The sequence below is a fragment of the Coffea arabica genome, chromosome 7c, assembly GCF_036785885.1.
Source record: "Coffea arabica cultivar ET-39 chromosome 7c, Coffea Arabica ET-39 HiFi, whole genome shotgun sequence".
Classification (NCBI taxonomy): Eukaryota; Viridiplantae; Streptophyta; class Magnoliopsida; order Gentianales; family Rubiaceae; genus Coffea; species Coffea arabica.
In genome coordinates this window covers 13,625,074-13,646,537 of record NC_092322.1, presented here as the reverse complement: position 1 = coordinate 13,646,537, position 21,464 = coordinate 13,625,074, and the positions used below count along the sequence as shown (strand labels likewise).

The 21,464-nt window shown below is 35.5% G+C and overlaps 2 protein-coding genes, 1 long non-coding RNA gene and 1 pseudogene across 3 annotated transcripts; 3 read left to right on the top strand and 1 right to left on the bottom strand.

Annotated features, from left to right (window-relative positions):
• The first annotated feature begins 579 nt into the window (after positions 1-579).
• On the top strand, positions 580-3,284 carry LOC140010403 (uncharacterized). The gene is made up of 2 exons (XR_011817693.1): positions 580-1,304; positions 3,098-3,284. It is a non-coding gene; the product is annotated as an uncharacterized lncRNA (long non-coding RNA).
• Positions 3,285-7,846: 4,562 nt separating this feature from the next.
• On the top strand, positions 7,847-12,131 carry LOC140010471 (uncharacterized). The gene is made up of 4 exons (XM_072057634.1): positions 7,847-8,194; positions 8,790-11,534; positions 11,608-11,709; positions 11,781-12,131. Exons 2-4 carry the CDS (start codon positions 9,861-9,863, stop codon positions 12,036-12,038), a joined length of 2,034 nt encoding a protein of 677 aa, XP_071913735.1. The 5' UTR covers positions 7,847-8,194; positions 8,790-9,860; the 3' UTR covers positions 12,039-12,131.
• Positions 12,132-14,509: 2,378 nt separating this feature from the next.
• On the bottom strand, positions 14,510-16,423 carry LOC113699145 (trimethyltridecatetraene synthase-like). Its single transcript, XM_027219281.2, has 2 exons — positions 15,455-16,423; positions 14,510-15,220 (listed from the first exon to the last, which is right to left on the bottom strand). Exons 1-2 carry the CDS (start codon positions 16,358-16,360, stop codon positions 14,597-14,599), a joined length of 1,530 nt encoding a protein of 509 aa, XP_027075082.1. The 5' UTR covers positions 16,361-16,423; the 3' UTR covers positions 14,510-14,596.
• Positions 16,424-18,946: 2,523 nt separating this feature from the next.
• LOC113699589 (uncharacterized) lies at positions 18,947-20,175 on the top strand (annotated as a pseudogene).
• Positions 20,176-21,464: the final 1,289 nt, after the last annotated feature.

Sequence of the window (21,464 nt, the reverse complement as noted above, 5' to 3'; positions counted from 1 at the left end):
TGAAAATTTGTCAGAAAGTGTATTACAGAAACAAATAGAAAGAACCCTAGAAAGACTTGAGGAAGGCAGTTGGAGGAGTTTGTTGGCTGAAAAATCCTCTAGAGGAAACGGGAATAGCGTCATAGTATTAGAACTAGCATATTATCTTTTGTTAATAACTTATTGCCGCTATTTAAAAGTAAAATTAAAAAAAAAAATACTTCTTGCCGTGCTTAAGTGATTGGGCAAAAAGCTATGCTATCCCATTATTGGCCACGACCGACCGGATCTTCTATAGCGGGATGTTCCAACCATACAAAGTGGATACGTGTCAGAAGAAGGAAGTCACACTAAAAATGACGTCAAAATTCATTTGATTTGTGGCTGCAAGAGCTCCATTTGTATTGCTATTTTTAGGAGTTTTTGTAAAAAAATATACTGTAACGATTTGATGTTTCTGAGATAAAATGATAATTGTAAAAAAATATAAAAATTTTTCTGCAAAAAAAGGCACAATCCCAACAAGGCCACGTGTAACCTCACAACACACTTAGCAAGGAAAATGTGGGGCTTGAAGCAAAATTAATTGGTCCCCAAAAATTGCCATACAATAAAACAAATCTTTTGAAAGGTTTTTTAACCAAATAATTAACAATTTGTAAAGGCATAAATCCCTGTTAGATTGTTAGTCATAAATATGATGAAATTGATATTTGTGAGAACCCAAAATTTTCACATTTTCTTGGTATTTTGTTTAATTTCACTTTCCTTGAAGAAAATGAAGAGAATTGGCTATCCATTGTTAAGGAGGGTTTTCATTTCTTATACATGAACATGTGATGGTGTGTATTAAGTGTATTTGTATAAGATTATGGATATATATACTTTCTGGGAGTACGGATGAACGCGGCGTGTGATTTTGGAAACGAAAAATTTTGTCGAAACTGCTTAGTACCAAATCCGGCCAGATATTGGCCGGATTGTTTGAGATTTTTGAAAAAATTGAGTTTCGCTATTGCCCTGAATCCGCCCAGGAATCTGGCCGGATTGTGATGGGACAGCAGCTTTGACCAGCGATTTTTCTTCCTTCTTATCTTGTTTTGGTCCAAAATATCTTCATTTTGCTCCTTGCTCAACCATGGCTCTTGAGAGGAAAAACCAAGAAAAGGTTTCATTTTCTAATTTCAATTTTTGCTTCAATCTTGAGATTTCACCGATAGATTTTTATTCTACTCCGTACAAGTGTTAGTTAAGAGGGATTAAAACTCTTGGTGGAGTGATTTTGAAGGGAAAAGCTTTAAGGTGCTATCTTTCTTGGGATTAAGGTGAGATGCTAAGGAACTTTCTCCTTGATCTTAATAATGATATCATGGTCGTTTCTAGTGGTTAAGATTGTTATATTGTGGATGATTTCATGGTTTTAGGTCAAGTTGGGCCATTTTCTGATTTATTGGGGATTTTTCCGATTTTATATAATAGTCATGGATTGGCTTTGATTTGATAGCTCTAAATGGTGTTAATTGCAACTTTATTCGTTAATTACAATCGTTTGCGGAAAATTTACGCTTGTTGGGATAAATTCCGGTTTCTAGGGTTTAAATTGGGGGTTTTCTAATAGTTGGCTTTTGAACTTCTAATTGGCTTTAATTGAGGGATATTGTGACCCAATTGGATGTGTTTTATTGTTTATAAACCGAATTTGTGATTGTGGTTAATTCTTGTAAGGTTGGGTATTTTGATTGTAAGGTGAAATAAAGAATTTAAGGGGAAATGCCGTCCGTTTACTTTCGTGAATTGTGAGTAAGTTCCAGTGAATGTGAAAATGTAATTTTTGTGTCAAATTGAATGTACTTCTTTGAAAACTACATTTGTGCTCTCGAAGGGTGTTCGAGAAGCTATTTTCTATTTGAACTCCTATATTTCTGCTTAATGAATATCATGACCATTTTACCATTCTAAAATATAATACCTCTCCAGTTTGACACTTCCAACGTTTACTTACTGTTTACCAAAATAAAGAGGTATGAATTGGGGTTTTCTTGGTTACGGGAAACTACTTTCAAAGTAAGGCTTTTAGTGTCTTCCTTTTTACATGATTTTCATTGAGATATTTGAAAACTAATATCTACTCAAATATGAGTTGATTTTGAACCACATAAGCGATTCTGAAAACAATATTTCTTAGCCTATCTAGTTGGATTCCGACTTGTATTTGGTCCAAGTGTTTTCCGTTGGAACTTTTATAACTCTTTTGAGTTTAGTTTCTCGTTTGGTTTATGAAACCCTAATTATTCCCGTCCACGGAATCCAAATGCTCTCTTTTCACTTGAAAGTCATCTTTATATGTTGTATTCGTAATTAGTCAGGTTCCTTCAATTTCCCTTAATTGTTTTGCTAGATAAACTGTAATAGTTTCTCTTGTTTAATTTTAAGTTTCATTGGTAACTGAGGGTAATACCCGGTAGGATATTTTGGACGTTATTTTGCATAACTAGGTGAGTGTTCCTTGTTTGTTATATTTCTTGATTATATGGCTTGTCTGAATAATTGATAACATGTTAAATGCTTTCAATGATTGCTAAAACAAGTTTTTAGGCGAGTGTGTACTTCATCGCACTCGGCCTAAATGATTGTGAAGTTTTCAATGATGGAACGATTGAAGTGTTACTTGTGCATGAATGTAAGCCTTCTGGCTGAACTGGGCCTTGCCCCTTGTTACCGATCGACTCGAGCCAGAAGCGAACTCGGTCTGGCGATTTGGTGACTTGGGTGAACGTTTGGTATACTCGAGTATTACCTTGAAGTTTGGTGGAGCCTGGTCAATGTCCGGGAAGGGAGTGAATGAAATGAATGAACGAATGAATGAACGAGGGTTTTTACTTACAAAGATGCATTTTCAAATGATTGGAGGAATAAAGGAATGAAAGGAGAATGAATGAATGAACGAATGAATGAATGGCTCCTTGTGAGCACGTATCCTTTAATGAATATGTTACCGCTTTATATTGTAAATGTTACTTGAATTATTGGTGTTCTATGCTTTGAGTTTATTGTTTGTTTATGTGTTCAGAACCTCACTGAGCTTTTAGCTTATCCCTTTAGTTGTTTTCCTTAACAGGGGAAGGCGCGCAAGGACGAGAGCTCCGTATAGACTAGTTTGGTCTAGTTTTGATATTTCTTTTGTAATGGTTCTTGTCCTAGCGGTTGGCGGGCTGGTTGTATGGAGAAAGGAGAACCTTTGTACTTGAGTTGTGTTGCTTTTGAGATAGAAATATATATAAGTTTACGTTTAAGTTTGGAATTATTGTTATTTCAATTGTTTTGTGGATTTTATCGTCTTTTCTTGAAATGACTGACTGAGTCCCAGCGAGAGTTGGGCTGGCAGTCCGCTAAACCCTTTGGTTCGCCTTAGGGGAAGGTGGGGCTGTCACAATATTAACGAAAATAATTACAAATATGGAAAAGCAAGTAAAGCAAACTATTGGAAATATGAAAAATAATTCCACAAAATGCAAGTGATCAAGAAAAAGAAAGAAGGAAAGTGAAGAGATGATGGAAAAAAAAAAGAATAAAAGATAATAGTAATTAAGAATATTCAATATCCACAACAACGTGGAGTGAACATGTGTAACATAGTATGTGTACGCGTGCTATATCAATTAAAATAAAAAATCTAGAATTCCGAGTTACTTTCAAACTAATTAAGCACTCTCATAATTTTGTTTTTACCAAGGCCATATCAAAATCTATTTGACCGAACTGAATTCATATTAAATTTAATTAATTAAATTTGTTCGAACATCCGATTAACCAAATGCTTTGCAATTTCACCCCTAGCTGCGAAATTGAAATTACTTGTGACATGACGAAGATTAATTGCTAAACTTCTGATAATGATGCGAAGAGCATCCTATTGTGCGATACAAGTTTATGATTTTGATACTAATGATTGTTTATGAACTTAAGTAATTAAACACCATTATAAAGTAAGGCATGCAATAAGATTTTGAGAATTGAAATGCAGGAATGACACGAATTTATATTAAATATAGTTATATGTTCAGAGCTGTATGAAGATTACTGAATTAAAATTGGAATGATGATTATGGGCTGTAGAATTGTTGGGAAGAAAGAATAAGTAATGCAAGTAATTAAGAAATGCAAAAGTATGAGTGTATTAATGTAGTAGTGTTGGCGTGGTCGTTCTTGTGGATAAGCAAGCAATAGAATTAGACCACTAGTTATTCAGCCGTGCATTTGCATTAACTTCTTTTTAGCTTCAAACTTTAATTTTCCAAAAAAACATGGATATAAATGAACCAAAACAATAAATTTAATGAATGTAAGACACTAAACATAAAACATACTTTGAAAGTTATTAAGAATAATTAACTCATATACTATTTATTGATTACTTTCCAACAAACCTTAACCCTCGGTTTAATAATGACATGTGAAGAATTATGATAATATTCCATACTATTTTAGAGGAGTGTAAAGAAAAAGATTGTAATAAGTAAATTTCTTTAACGGAAAATGGGTAAATGGATATCCACCGAAACATCATGTGAACGTGATTATAAAAGGCTAGAAACTCCTTTTGAACTTTGTATTTAGGAGATATCTTTTCCTTTCTTGCAAGTTAGATAATGGATGAAATTGATTAGAACTTTACCAATTTGTAATTGACTAATTATAAAGAAAAAATATACATAGTTTTTTTTTCCTTTTTTACGAAATAATGATTAGACATCCTAGATGGAGTATAAAAACTGAAAAAGAGACAAAAGAATATAGAATGTGTGCATGCAGTTACGCTTTAAAACATTTTAAAAGAACTAATGGTTGTAAAAGCTTTCATTTACTCGCATAACTGAATTTGGAAAAAGAAAACTAATTTGGCAATTCTTGTGGACCAATTAATTTTGCTTCGGGGCCTACAGCTTCCATAGCCTTCCATCCACAAATCAAATGAAATTTGACGTGTGATTTCCTTCGGCCGACACATCCAGTCGGAAAGGTGGAAGCTCCTGAGTCTGACAGGAGTTGCACATGGTCCTGTCATAATAGAGAACACTTTCTTTCGCAATAATATCACGCTACACGACAAACTCGTGAAAATGATTACAGAGAAAGATGCAAAGCGTAGTACTCAACTTGTTTACCAATTTTTTGGCCCATGGGTTTATGATTTTTGGCCAAATGGAGATTTTTTTTTTTTTTTGTCGATAAGATAGCCTGCAACATAATAAAATTCATCTGTATTTTTTAAATAAAATTACATTTAATTATCATGAGTTGCACATGGTGCTGTCATAAATGGATTTATCAACAACCTCGTCGTCACTTCATACATATATCTTGGAGACTACGACTTGGGATTTTATGTGCCGGACAATCTTCAATATTGAAGTCAAGTAGCTAGACTAACAATTACAAGCAACTTTTACCCCAAGGCAAATCCTCAGAATATTATTTGTTACTTCCCAAAAAAATCCGCCAAATATAACTATGTGTAAGTTGTGTATTAAAGCATGCCCGTTGTGCCATATAGAAGCGTCAGGCGATCCAGATTTTTCTTCTCTTTTAAAGAAGGCAAAGGACCGTCGCCCCTACTAGGCATTGTTATTCCCCCACCACACCTTGTAAGAAGGCCCAAAGACAGGGATAAAGACAAGAAACCCCGAAGTGTTGATATTGTCCGGTCTTCTACTTAGATTTAAATCCCATCCATTCAATATACTGCATACTATCTTGACATTTAATTAATTGTCCTACTTTTCCTGTTTAATTATTTTAAAGTTTAATAACGTTACATATTTTCAAAATACAAAAGTACAAATTATTTGATGAAATTCTATAATTGGATAAAAGGATCCATTAATTTATTAAACGTAGAGGTACAAGTCAATTTATGACCACTTTAACTGGTTTAATCATTTAATATAAGTATCAAGTACCATTGTATACCAAATAACGACCTATAAAAGTACTTTCATTATGTGTGCATTCTATAAATAACTATTAATTTTTCAATATATTATTAATTTTTTTATACTATTGCATTTTATATAAATTCTAAAATACAAAAACTGCGATTCATGTACTCATTTTTTTCTTCAATACAATTACATTTCATTTAATAAATCCTTTATTAACTACAATGGCCATATCCAAACCCTTTTATCGACAAACTTAACAACTCCTAAACCCTAAATAATAAATTGTAAATCCTAAACATGCTAAAACTTAAGAAACCAAAGCCACCTTATCAAAAAAAAAAAAAAAAAAAAAAAACTTAACGGAACCTACACATTTTTTACAAAACATTTGAAAAAAAAAAAAGGCTCGTCGCATAGCTGCCAGGTTCGTTTCATCACGTTGGCGCGACAGTGTGGTAAAAAAAGCCAGGGCGCGACGACCCTCTGCCATTTTTTTTAAAAAATATATTCTGGACCTCCCCGTCGTGCGACATGGCCGACAAAGCCATATTTGGCGGATTTTTTTGGGAAGTAAATATTAGGAGGATTTGGCCATTTCCTAGCAGAACGAAAGGCAAGACAAAATGGCTCATGGAATACTAGAATACGTGTTCATATAAAAATATATGTTGGCATATTGTAAATTTGATTGCTTTCACTTCTTGTCAAATTTCTACATGCAATTATTTCACGATCTTATTCAAAGTAGCTCGCTACCAAAATTGCTTCTTTTTTTTCTTTTTTTTTTTTGGTGGAGAGATGGAGAGTTAAAGAAGATGGAAATATGGCACTAGGATTCCGAAGCAAAGATTTTGCAACAACAAGAAGGTTCATTTGGATGATTTTTTTGGGATAATTTCAGAAACCTCGCATGACATTTCTCATAATATCACTTAGAACTCTTTCAATTTTTAAAATCTCACATACCTCTCTTGGATTCATATTTTTCATACATTTTAGCCCCTTTGAAGGAAATGCAAGAAAGATAAAATTTTTGTTCTAATATTACTCTTATGCTATCCTACTTATTAAGCGTACAACAACAATAAAAAATAAAATAAAGTTGAAAAGTAAAAAGTTGAAAATACGATCAACTATAAATGCAATAATGAATAATTTTGTAGATGTACAATAACTATTACCTTGTATAACAAATCATGTTCTAACAAAAAAAAGAATATTCCTAGATATATATTTGGTCATTAGAACATTTTTGACTAATTTTTTAAATTCTGACTTATTTATATAATTTTTTTCTATAAGTAGGATTTATATTACAAACCACATGTATGAAGAGGTTATTTTAATTTTTAGTATAACTTAAATTATATCCTATATTAGAACATATTTTCTAAAAGAATTTCTTGATTTCCTCATAACTATTCTACAAAAATTACCCATGTCTTTAACTAGAATTTAATTTACCCATGTCTTTTACTATTCCACCACCACATTGATACAAAGAAATATCGACCAATATTGGATAGCAATTTGGTTATCTTTTTCATCTATAGTTTTTGGTCTTTTAAAAACTCTCTTCTTGTTTCGGTTTTTCAGTTAAATAGTCATAAAGAGTGCAACCATAATTGTTGTAAATTTGTGACCTTTGATAGGAACATTTGATCTTCCCAAGTTGGCAGGGGAAGAAAGTAAAATTTTAAAAATTTTAGATAAGCTAAGTGATATTATAATAAATCTAAGGGTTTGTTTCCAAAATGATTGCTATTTTATATGTGTTAGTGTTACTATTATAAATTTGTAAGAAAACTTTTGTGCATTTGAAGGTTTGAAAAAATTCCAAATCTTGGTTTTTTTTTTCCTTTTTTTTCTTTTTCTTTTCTTTCCTCTCTTCTTCTTCTTTCTCCCCGCACCACACCACACTTTTTTTTTTTGGGCAAATTACATTTTAGCCCCTTGTGGTTTTCGCAAAAACCACATAACCCCCCCATCGTTCAAAAAGCTATACATAAACCCCCTGTGGTTTGGGTTGAACTGGCAAATAGACGGAAAGCACCCACCGTAACGATTCGTGGGCAAAATGTCCAAATTACCCTAATATAAATACAAAAAGGAAGCAGATGAGTCAGATTCTTCCTTGTTCTGTCTTTGTCGTGAGAAAAGGAGAGAAAAACATGACCACCGAATGAAGGAGAGAAATTTAACCCACAAAGATCTACCATTGAAGACCAAAAAGTAGCTGTGAAAAAGCATCACGAAAGCTGTTATTGCATCTGGTAAGTTTTTTGACATCATTTTAGCATATAAGATGCACTTGCATGGTTTTTGAACAGAAACTAGCGGGCATTGGAAAGTTAATAAATCAGTGATTATTTTGCTTAAGCGTTGATTAATTTAAAATTTTGCTGCTTTGGGACAATCTGTATTATCATATTTAAGCATAGAGTATTTTATCGACTAGAATTGAATTTATGCATTAAGATTAGGGTAAAGAAAATTGCATTCGGGAGTTCTAAAATCACCGGAATTTCAACTAAACATGGGTAGAATACGACTTTGTTAGTTTGAGATTTGTTGATTAGTGTCAGATTTGGGTCAAATGTGGGTGGCTTGATTTTCAATAATATAGAGTGATTTGGCTGCTGATAAAGTTTTGACAATTTGGACATTGAATAATTTTTGCTTGTCGGCTTATTGGCCGTCATGTGGTCCATGGAAGTATGCGATATGCAATATGTCCTTTTCTTAATCAGATTGTATTTTTTTGTAATCATGTGTTTTCATTGAAGTGTGTAATCTATTAAATGTCCTTTTCTTAATCAGATTGTGTTTTTTTTTTTCTTATCATGTGTTTCACTATTTCTAATGCAGGCTTTGAAAAAAATGACAACTTCAAAAAGAATTACTATAAAATTGCATTTCGGTGGTATATTCATATGGGAACCAGAAACTGTCTATACTGGTAACAATGTAGCCATATTTAAAAATTGTGAGACAAGAAAATTGTCCAGGGATATGTTGTGTAAATTGTATAGTAGGTATGGTGATGCCTCGAATGTGAACCTATATTTTGAAATACCAAATTGTGGGTTGTATGTTGGAGCAGCTGAAATTAAAGGAGATAAAGAAATAGAATTAATGTTAACTGCACATGAAGGAGTAGATGTTATCAACATATATGCTGAATTGCGTGATGAAATGCCTAGTGAAATTGCTTCAGTTGGAGTAAAAAGTCATGGTAAAAGTGCCCCCACTGATGCCCCACATAGTGGAGCACAAAATGTGGCATCTGATAAAGATACCCCAAAAAAGTTAGCAAACAAAAAGGGGAAACAGATAGTCAAGAAGTCAGTGAGAAGACAGACCAAGCTAACTGGAAACAAAAAGCACAGCAAAGCAGAGTCTAATTCAGCAAAGGAAAAAGGTGAAAAAGCTGTAGAAAAGCAAGATGAAGTTGAAAAACAGCCTGAAAATGAAGATGAGTACGGTGATGCTACATCTGATAGTTTAGAAGAGCCTGAGTGGTTGAAAGAGGGATTAGAAGGACCAGAAGATGAGGATATTTTTGCAAACAGAGCAAAGGCTAATGAAATAGAAAATCAGCAGCAGGCAAAAGGCACAGATGAAGAACCAACAACAGCGAACCAGACATATACAATGGAGGATCTGCAAACACCAGGCTCTTCTAAGAACAAATTTGAAGAAGGGGAGAGTTCTAAAACTAATGAAGAGTGGAATGAATTTGCTATTGATGATGAAGAACTGCTTGACACTATGTGAGGAGATGATGAAAGAAATGGGAAAGGTAATAGTTGTCGAGATTTTAATGCTGCAGTTGAATTCAGAAAGTCAGATTTTGAGTTGAAAGTTGGGGATAAATTTAAGAACTTACGGGCCTTTAGAGAAGCACTTGTGGAATGGAATGTCAGGGAAGGCTACACCATGAAGTACAAAAAAAATGAAAGAGCAAAAGTTATTGCCATGTGCAAAAAGGGTTGTTCTTGGAAAATACGGGCAAGCCCAATTCAAAATGAAAGCACCTTTCAGATCAAATCAATAAAGGGAGTGCATGTGTGTGGAAGAGAATACAGCAATCATCATGCAAATGCAAGATATTTGAGCAAAAAATATTTAGACAGGTTCAGAGATGAACCAAGTTCTTCTATTGAAGGATTTGTCATGACTGTGAGGAGAGAGATTATGGTGGACATAAGCATGAGACAGGCTTATAGAGCTAAAAGATTGGCAAGAGAGGCACTACAAGGGGATGATATAAGACAGTATAATGTCATCAGAGATTATGCTGCTACCTTGTTGATCCGGAATCCTGGTAGCCATATTGTCCTGCAAGTGACTAGACTGGATGAGAACGAGGTTGGGATATTTGAAAGAATGTATTGGAGTTTAAGTGCAATGAAGAATGGGTTTCTAGCTGGTTGTCGACGAATAATTGGATTAGATGGCTGCTTTTTAAAAAGTCCATTTGGTGGACAACTTTTGACAGCTATGGGTAGGGATGGCAATGATAACATGTTTCCCATTGCAATGGCTGTAGTGGAAGCCGAGAGATATGACTCATGGAAATGGTTTTTGATGGAGTTGAAAATTGAAGTTGGTGCTGAAAATGGAGCTCCATGGACATTCATATCTGATAGGCAAAAAGGATTAGTCAGTGCAATTGATGATGTGTTTCCTGAATCAGAGCATAGGTACTGCCTTCGTCATATATATCAAAATTTCAAACAGAAGTTCAAGGGAAAGGAGTTGAAGGAGTACTTTTGGGCAGCTGCGTCTGCTGGGAACATTCGTGACTTCAAGATAGCAATGGCTGAATTGGAAAGGGCTGATCCAAAGGTGGGAGAAGCTATGAATGCAGCTGGTTGGTTAAACAGGATTCCTGCACATTTATGGTCCAGGTCACATTTCAGCTCCTCATGCAAGAGTGATATTCTTGTTAATAATTTGAATGAGTCATTTAATTCCTACATACTTCCAGCAAGAGAGTTCACAATCATCTCCATGTTTGAGTGGATAAGAAGAAAACTCATGCAGAGGCTAAATGTGAAAAGGGAAGGCATGCAACAGTATGAAGGGAACCTTTGTCCAAACATACAAGAACGACTTGAGAGGAACAAGCTAAATAGTAGGTTCTGCATAGCTCATTATTCTCGGGATGCTGAGTATGAAGTGGATTGTGGGACTAGAGTATATGTTGTTGATATAAGTCGTAGAACATGCACATGTGGATCATGGCAACTAAGTGGGATTCCATGCTCACATTCTATTGCTGCCATTCAAAGGGATAAATCAGAGCCTGAACACTATGTTGATCCTTGTTATAGCAAAGAAGCATACTTGAGCACCTATAACTACACTATAGCTGCAATGCCCTCTGAAGACTATTGCGATTCAAAAGGAGCTGAAAAGGTGAATCCCCCAAAGATTAGAAAGCAACCTGGAAGACCCAAGAAAGTGAGAAGAAGAGAAGCTGATGAAGTTAGAGGCACCACATCTACAAGAAAAGGACTTGTTGTGCACTGTAAGAAGTGTTTTAGGCCAGGACATAATTCTAGGACTTGTAAATTCCCAATCCATCCAAAGTCCAAGTTTTATAAGGTAAGTAGTAGTTAATTTGTAATCAGTGTCATATGTACTTAATTTGTTACCTTATGTGTTACCATTAAAATAGGTGCCTGCTGGAGCTAGTGATGCTGGAAATGCAGGTGAAGATGTTGTAAATGCTGGAAATACAAGTATTGGATCTGTCTCACAACAGGGTTCAGTGTCACAGGTACTATTAATGATGATGGTTATTACTGCAATTACTGCATTTAACTGACTTAAACCTATCTATTTATGCAGCCTTGTGAAACTTCTGCTGCTAAACCAGTTTTTGAAACTAGAAGACCAACTGATGAACCTGTTGAACCTGTTTTGGACACTAGAAGACCAACTGATGAACCTGTTGAACCTGTTTTGGATACTACAAGAACTGCTTCTGCTGTTGAACCCATTTTGGATACTAGAAGATCAACTAGAGTCAGAAAACTTGTACCAACAGTTGCAAGTGTGTTGGAAAATTTGAGGGCTAAGAAAGCTAAACGTGTTTCTAGAATGTGAGGACTAAGAGGGCTAAACGTGTTTGTAATTCAATTAAGTTATTTGTCTGCAAATGCTTTTTTTTAATATGTTGTTGCTACACTTTCTGTTGAATCTTGGTGTCTACTGTTAATATGTTGTTGCTACACTTTTTGTTGAATCTTGGTGTCTGCTGGACTTAATGATTAGCTACTTATGTACCTTATTTTGTTTTGTAAAAATTGGTTATGAACTTCTGGACAGCTATATTGTCAAATGAATCCAAAGTTCAGTGGTGTGAGCCCATGTTAAGTAAGTCATACGAATTTGGTTCAATGCTTGGTTCAATGCTTCAGAATTTGGTTCCATGCTTGAGGCATCTTGGAAATTGGCTTTTGATGTGTGCTTTTTTGCTTTAGAACTTAGTCTGAACCTTTACTGCTCCTTATTTGTCTATACTTGAACTCTTGCCGCATAGCTATAATGGTAGTTAAATTAAGGGATAATTTCAGAGCAACGTGGTACATGTTTACAAGCAAGCAGGTTAAAATCCCGCCTGCATAATAACACTGAAACCCGCAAGCGGGATTCTGTGTTTTTTCTATTTCAAGGTTAGCTCGCATGCGGGTTAATGTTATATTTGAGCGCGAGAAGAAAAAATTGGTAATTAGGCTCTTTGGGCATTATAAGTAAATATTTAAATTAATGGCAGTTTTATTACACCAATATTATTGTATTATCATTATTATGATTATTGTATTATTTCTTATGCAAATATAACATTTAATTATTTAAATTTGATTTTATTTTTACAATTTATAAAATTTTTATCACTTATATAATATTTTTAAAACCCTAATACATCTAAATTTGATTTTATTTTTCAAATTTATAAGATTTTTATTTAAAAAAATGGGATACGAATAAGATATCCGGTTGGTTCGATTTGCATAGGTGCATATGAGAATATCCGAATACTCTTTAAACCCGCATGCGGGTTTAAGGAGATTATGGCAACTCTCTGACACACTAGTTACCCGTCCAACTCTCAGGGGAGGTTTCTGAAATTATCCCTTAAATTAATTGAGATACTTTCTTTTGCTTTAAACCATTGCAAATGTCCACTTTGGATAGCTCATGTATGTGCTTTTTGGCTATGCTGTCTCGATGAGTACCAAGTTCAGCCTGTGAGTACCAAAGCAGGTTCATACCAACTGGAAATCATGTTTGCCTATTATATCAATTGACTACCAAAGCAGATTCATTCATTCATTCATTGAACACAACAGGTTCATATTTACAACACTTTTAGAGCCACAATTCATCTGAATTATTTTCACTTAAACATCAAAATGAGAAATGATAGCACAGATATAGCAAAACAAGCACCCACGCAAATCTTCATGGCTCCTAAGCTTTCTTCAATGTTTTTCATTTTCCTCAAATATAAACCACCATCCATGCGCAAGCCTTCCACTTCTGAACTATCAATACTTGATTCTCCACTAAATATGTCTCTCCTTGTAACATTCAAATCACTAGTGTAATTTTGTCTTATTCTCCTTGTTGGATTGCACCATGAGAAAAATTCACAACTTCTTGTCGCACAAACAAAATATAGCTTTCCTTTTGAAGGTTTGTCAGATTCAACAATTTTTACCGCTGCTTTTCTCCCACATGAACAAAATAGGTATTGGTACCTTAGATCTTCAGTACTTCCACCAGCACTGCTTGAGCATGACATCTATAGTTTATTGAAAAAAAATTAATAATCCATTCAAGTCATATTTCAGGAAAAGGAAAAGACTGCACCTTGATGTTAGAACTCACCTTCAGATTTCCTTCGTTCTCTATCTTGGGTTCCTTCACCAACATTCAGTGCAAAGTCAGCTACAAAGTATTTCGGAAGATGGAAAGAGATGAGGAGCACCCATCTAGGCTTTATTGGGTACGTCAAATTGGTCAGGGGTAATATGGGTATGTTTCCTACTGCTACCAGAAGAACAGGCGCGTTTTGCCCACGAATCGTTACGGTGGATGCTTTCCGTCTATTTGCCAGTTCAACCCAAACCACAGGGGGTTTATGTATAGCTTTTTGAACGATGGGGGGTTATGTGGTTTTTTCGAAAACCACAGGGGGCTAAAATGTAATTTGCCCTTTTTTTTTTCTCTCTCTCTTTCTCTCTTCCTCCCAACAAGTACGGAAAGTAGCACCAATCCAGTGGCATGGCTTAGAGGTGCACAGGAATTGATGGAAGATGCTAAGAGGAAAGATGGCAGAGAGCACATTGCTTTGACTGTGAACCTACTATTGCAGATTTAAATTAGCATCAGAGTGTTATAGAATGTATTTGAAACATCAGGGGTGTGCCTATTCACAGTTTCACATAATTGCGAACAAATTTGGACTTCAATACGCATAACAATCTCAGTGATTACGTATATGCCATGCACCAACTACAAGGGTTTTGTAGCGTTGTGGCAATTGGCAAACACATATAAGCGCAGCTACAAATTCTAAACTTGCAGAGCTGATTTATTTGAACACAAGTTGATAATGATGATACTGGGAGATCAAACATACACGTAGTGAATCATAGTCAATAAAGATTACGAGGAAGCCGAGGCTCAACAATGGCAACAAGTGGGATTTTTCTTGGTGTAGTAATGCCGAATCTTTCTTCCATGTCCAGGTCCTCAGGTTTCATGTCATTTGGCAACTTCCATCTGTATCCATGTAAAAGATTGGCCAAACTAGATTGGATAACCTTGAGGCCTAAACTATACCCTGGGCACATTCTTCTTCCAGCACCAAATGGCAAGAACTTACAGTCTTGCCCTTTGAAGTCAATGTCCTTTCCCATGAATCTGTCGGGGCAAAATACCTCTGGCTTCTCCCACAATTCAGGGTCCCTCACAATTGACCAAACGTTGACGATGACTCGAGTTCCCCTTTGAATATCGTACCCTGCAACTTTGCAATCTTCGCGAGCACATCTTGGCACTAGCAATGGGACCACGGGATGCATACGCATTGTTTCTTTAATAACAGCCTCTATGTAAGGAAGATTTGGCATGTCCTTCTCGTTCACCCATCGATTCTGACCGATAACACGGTCGAGTTCTTCGGCTGCCTTGTTGAATATTTCTGGGTTTTTCAGTAGCTCCGAAATGGCCCATTCTATTGTAGTCGCTGAGGTCTCGGTTCCACCAGCAAGTAGGTCCTAGAGTTCAATCATTACGCAAAGTGCAGCAAGAAACTTAGTCCAATCATTGAAGTTCTTAAACTTATTTATGTTTCAATGTTCCGAATGTGATATCTGAATGAAAACGTAATTTTAAAAAATTAGTTAAAAAGATTTCTCTCAAGTTCAAAAGATCACTGACTATTTTCTCTCAAGTTTTCAGTCGTTTAAAAGTTGACAGCATGCGTTATGCAGTTTGTAAGTAACATATACCAGAGTCAATGCCTTGACTCCACGCCTCTCTAGCTTCACCTCCAAAGTGGGATCATCTGCAAGGTCCAGAAGGACGTCCGCCATGTCCTTGCTGACACAATCAGTTTCGTCCTTCCTCCGGGCATTATGTTCATCGAGAACATGCTCCAGAAACCTATCAACTTTCTTGCTCAAGATTTTCATCCTCTTGATATACCCCTGCAAATCCAAGAAATCGATCCAAGGTATGAAATCACCAATGTTAAACACACCAGTCAGCAAAAACACCTCGTCCATCATTTGCCTGAATTCTTCGGGCGTGACAATTGAGTTCTCAGACTCATCAATGTATGTTTTCCCCAGGACCATCCTGCTAATCACGTTCAAACTTCCTGTTGAAAGATAATCTTTCAACACGACAGGCTTGCCTGATGACTTGAATAGCTGTAGCAGAAGCGAATTCATTTCTTCCACCCGAATATGTTCATATGATTCGAGTCTTTTTGCACTGAATAATTCCGTAAGGAAAATCTTACGTGCCTGGCGCCAGTATGGTCCGTAAGGGGACCAAGTCATGTTGGTGCAATCATAAGCGGTATATTTTCCGGCTGCAGTTTTAGGCCTCCCTGCAAATGTGCCGTCCATGGTTTTGAGGAAAACTTTGGCCATCTCCACGGAGGAGCCAACGACAACTGGGAAGGAGCCGAATTGAAGGTGCATTAGGGGACCATATGTTAGGGAGAGTTGATGGAGTGAACGATGAGGAAGGGTGCCAATGAGGTTTAAGTTTCCAATTATAGGCCATTGCCTTGGACCCGGTGGGAGGTTGAGTTTTTGCTGATGGAAATGCTTCGAGAGATGGGCGATAACCACCGTTGTAACCCAGGCGAGTGCATATGCAGCCCAGGTGGGAGAAAAGCTTTCCATTTTCTGGGAGTAGTGGGGGTGGTGGTGGTGGCAGAAGATAGCAGAATGTAGCACAAGGAAGCTGGTTGAGTATGTTTGGAATGTGGAGGGGCCCGGTATTTATAATGAGCAAAGGCTTGGCAGTCACTAAATAACTACTAGCAAGAACTCACTATGCAAATTATTGTGATCGGCGGCATCTTGGTTATTTAGGTGGTACATTCTACTTTTCAAATACGTTAGCTGTTTTAAGAAGCATCCACAGCAATGTATAATGGGGGGTATAATGCCCCCATTACACCGCTCCATGACACGGTTGGGAGACCGTGACCGTGTCATGGAGATTACACGCACAATACTGATGTTGCGTGTCATCTGACATGCACAATACTGATGATGCATGCCATGGAAGATGTTCTGAGATCCAAACGGCATTACAATACCAGCAAACATCCAAATAGCCAAAATGAGACAGCATTTTACTTGGTCATTTTTTGAAACATTTTACAATGGTCATTTTTGGAACCAGTCATTTTACAACGGCCTTTTTTTACAACGGCTATATTTTAGCAACGAATAATTTATTTTACTTCATATAAATAAACAAGGTAATTTTTTTATTTCACCTCACAATCTTCTACTCCATTATCTCTCCTACTCCCTTATTCATTATTTTCAATCTCTTTACATAATTTTATAAATTTCAGTATTTTATCATTATAGATGAGAATCTTAGTAGTTTTAGAAATATGTTAAATAGTCCAAATATAGAAAATCCATCTGCTTCACAAAATCAAAAACCACCAAAATTATCCAAATTTGCCAAATTATCCATTTCCAATTCCAAATTACCCAAATTTACCCAATTCCAATCATCCATCAAATTTCCAAAATCCACCACATTTTCCATATCAAATTCCCATGTATCCGTCACCTAATTATTTTAATCATTCTATGGGAAATCACTATACACCGGGGTATTATAACCTTGGTATGGGTTATGGAGGCTCAACGACTCCGTCGGAGATAAGGAAGGATTTTGATTTCGCCAGTCAACAAGATAATGCAACACCAACAGAGTCAATTTAGGATTCTCAATTTTTGCCGTATTCAACACAACGTGAGGTAGAAAATATAAATCTCACAAATGAGGCGGTGGAAGAATCTGACCGTAAATGTGTTCCATGGAGTGTGGATGATGACAAGATTCTTGCAAGTGCTTGGCTCACAATTTCAAATTGCAGCGTTGTAGGTAACTCTCAAAATGAAAAAAGTTTTTAGAAACGAGTCGTCGACTACTTCAATGAGAATCGAAAATCTGGACCACCACGAAAATATAAAGCAGTGAAATCACATTGGCATTGGTTGAGTCGGATGGTTAATGAGTTCAACCAATATTACAACAGATTGGTCGGCAAACATCATAGCAGGTGGAATGATGACTAGATCAAGCAACACGCACGTGAGCTATTTCATCAGAATAATAACAAGCATTTTTTACATGAACATGTGTGGGTGTTGTTGAAAAATGATCCGAAGTGGAAAGTAAATACTCCTATGCAACGTTCTTCAAAAAAGATAATAACTGATGAAAGCGGGGCATACACTTATTCATCCAATACGAATTCAAATTTTGACATCAATGATAATGAAGCACGTGAAGTTCACCCACCTGGTCAAAAAGCATCAAAGAAGGGAAAGAAAAAGGCAAAATCAAATGTGAGTGAGGAATTTGATCAAATCCGAAAAGTGTTGATGCAGCAAAAAGAAGAAAACTTGCAGGCTATGGAAAACTTGGCAAATAAGTTAGAAAGTTATAATTTTCAAAGTGATTATGAAATATTACTCAAGGATACCACGCGTATGACCGATTAACAGCTTCGAATTCATGAGCAAATGTGCTCCATCCTAAAAGCCAAATGTAATATTTCTTAGTCTATTTTTAATTTTATTTTACTATACGGTGCAATAAGATGCAGAAAAAACCATGTTGTATCATATTAATCACTTATGTAGTACATTTATGGAGTAACTAGACACAAGCTATGAAATCTGACCATGGATTCGAAACCAAGCTATAAAATCCGGCCATGGATTTGAAACCAAGTTATGAAATCCAGCTATGGATTCGAAACCAACATATAAAATCCAGCCATGGATTTGAAACTAGGTTATGAAATCTAGTCATGGATTCGAAACCAAACTATGAAATCCGGCCATGGATTCGAAACCAAGCTAACGAAATTTTAAATTTTATCATTTTAAATTAATATAATATTCATAAATTTATAATTTATATTAGATAAATATAATTATACTTAATTAAATAATTGTAATATATATTTATATAATTTATTATGTATATGTAAAAAATAATTATAAATATATTATATAATTATACTAATATTATAATAAAATATATTATATAAATATATATTATATATATTCATTATACTGATATATTCATTATAATAAGTAAGAAGACTAGCCGTTGGAAAATTAGCCGTTAGAAATACATTGCCACCAAATACTCAACACACTCAAAAAATGTATTAATATCCTGATATCTCTCTTATAGAAGAAATTAAAAAGTTTTTAGCCGATGAAATGATGGATGACATTGATGATCAAAATATGAAGATGTTGGAGCAATGGCAAATGCAACATACATCTTCAAGTAGTAACATCCGTCCACACAGTCAAAGATATTACAATCGAGAGCGTGGTGTTGGACATGTTCGACTTGTTAATGACTATTTCACCGACGAGCTAGTGTATCCTTCACATATATTCCGCTGACGATTTTGAATGAGAAGGGAATTATTCCTTCGAATTGTGGAGTCGATGACAAATCATTCAGAGTTTTTTCAAATGAGGGTCAATGCAGCCGACAAAAAAGGACTTTCTCCACTTCAAAAAACCACCGCAGCTATCCATCAGTTAGCATATGGAGCACCTGCTGACCAATTGGACGAGTACATAAGGATGGGTGAATGCACTGCAATCGAATGTTTGTCACAATTTTGTCGGTGCGTAATCGATATTTATGGGGCACAATACTTGAGAAGGCCTAATACTAATGATGTTGAACGTTTACTTCAATTGCATTCTGAGCGCCATGGTTTCCCCGGAATGCTTGGTAGCATTGACTGCATGCGTTGGCAATGGAAGAATTGTCTTGTGGCATGGAAAGGTCAATTTACTCGGGGTGATCAAGGATCTCCCACAATAATGCTAGAAGCAATTGCATCAGCAGATTTGTGGATATGGCATGCATTTTTGGCGTCGCGGGGTCTAACAATGACATTAATGTACTCAATCAATCTCCACTATTTAATGACGTGTTACACGGATATGCTCCTAATATTCAATTTATGGTAAAGGGCACACAGTACAACAAAGGATATTGTCTAGCAGATGGCATATATCTAGAATGGACAACATTTGTTAAAAGTTTTACATCTCCTAAAGATCCAAAGAGGATCAAATTTAAGCAAATACAGGAGGCTGCAAACAAAGACGTCGAGCGAATGGTCCAATCTCGTTGGGCAATTGTACGTGGCCCAGCTCGATTTTGGCATAAAGCTAAATTGAAAGATATAGTGTACACATGCATCATATTGCATAATATGATTGTCGAGGATGAGGGAGATGCAATAAAAAACTGGGATGATGATGATGAAGAACCAATGATCCCTGTGACTCAAGTCGAAAATTTTCACCATTATCTTCAGAGGAATGCGAAACTACGTGATCGGGAAGTACATCATCAACTTCTGTCGGATTTGTTCGAGCATATTTGGGAACGATTTGGAGGCAATAATAATAAAAATTAGTATTCGTTATATTATTATTTGTATTTTATTTAATTTTAATATTATGTCATGGAGTTAAATTAAGTAGATAGGGTATTATTAATGAATAATGGATTATTACGATATTTTCACGTTTGAGGTGTCACGTCAATAATTTATTTTTAAAATAACCATTTTTAAAATAATAAATTTATTTAATTATGGGTTATGAGTTGTGCATTGTTAAAATAAAAGAGGGGAGAGAGTATAATAAAAGAGGAGATAGTGGAATGCTAATGTGGCATATGGACCCATGCTATTATATTCTGTGAGTGTAATCCATTGTGGATGAGAGTATAATAAAAAGAGGAGATAGTGAAATGCTGATGTGGCATGTGGATTACACCGTGAAGGGTGTAAACCATTGTAGATGCTCTAAGGGGCAATGCGAGAGCAAAATAAAATTTTTACAAAATTGTCAGTGCAAATGTGAGCTAAATTGAAAAATTACGAAATAATTATTGATCTCTAACATGGCTCCGCCCTTGACTTAACATGGCTCTGTCAGTACTGAATGGTCCGACCGTCCAGGTGGTGTCATGGCCACTAAATTAACACTTGAACAACCTCCTTTCTTTGCAAATCTGCGCAGGTTTACAGTTCAAAGCAATGCGTTTTCTTCCATCAACTCCCCTCATCAATGGCAGAGGTTGCTTCTATTTCCTAGGCCATCCCACTGGGTTGGTGCTACTTACCATATTTGTTGTGCAATTTCACAGAAAAAGAGCATATGCTCAAGTCTTTCCATTTCCCAGTTCTCTGCCTAATTATTTCATTCACATATAAGATTATTAGGAGACATTTCCAGATAAAATGTTTAACTTATGCTTAATTTTAAGACTCCAGGGAATATTATTAAATGTGCTTACTGAGTTGATATAATTTTGGTCTTTGGTTATGTACATGGACCTATATATATTGTCTTACGTGTGTTTTCAAATTGAATTCTTTTCTTCTTAGGTTTATATCATGTCAAACAAATATCTCTCACCATAACATGTAGTTGAAAGTTATTGAATTTAACATAAGATAATTGCAACTATAAGTGTACCAAAGATGGAAAGGAAGTAGTTCAAATTACAAAATAGAAATGCTAGTAATTGTTAAAGAAATACTATTGTGTAAAAATAATGATAGTTAGAGTATGGAAGTTTTTGAGAATATCTGAGGAGGCATCTATTGATAAAGACATATTGTCAATTAGATCAATTAATTTCTCCTTCATATTTTCTTTCATTTATTTTAACGAAGAAAAAAATTTTATTTATTCA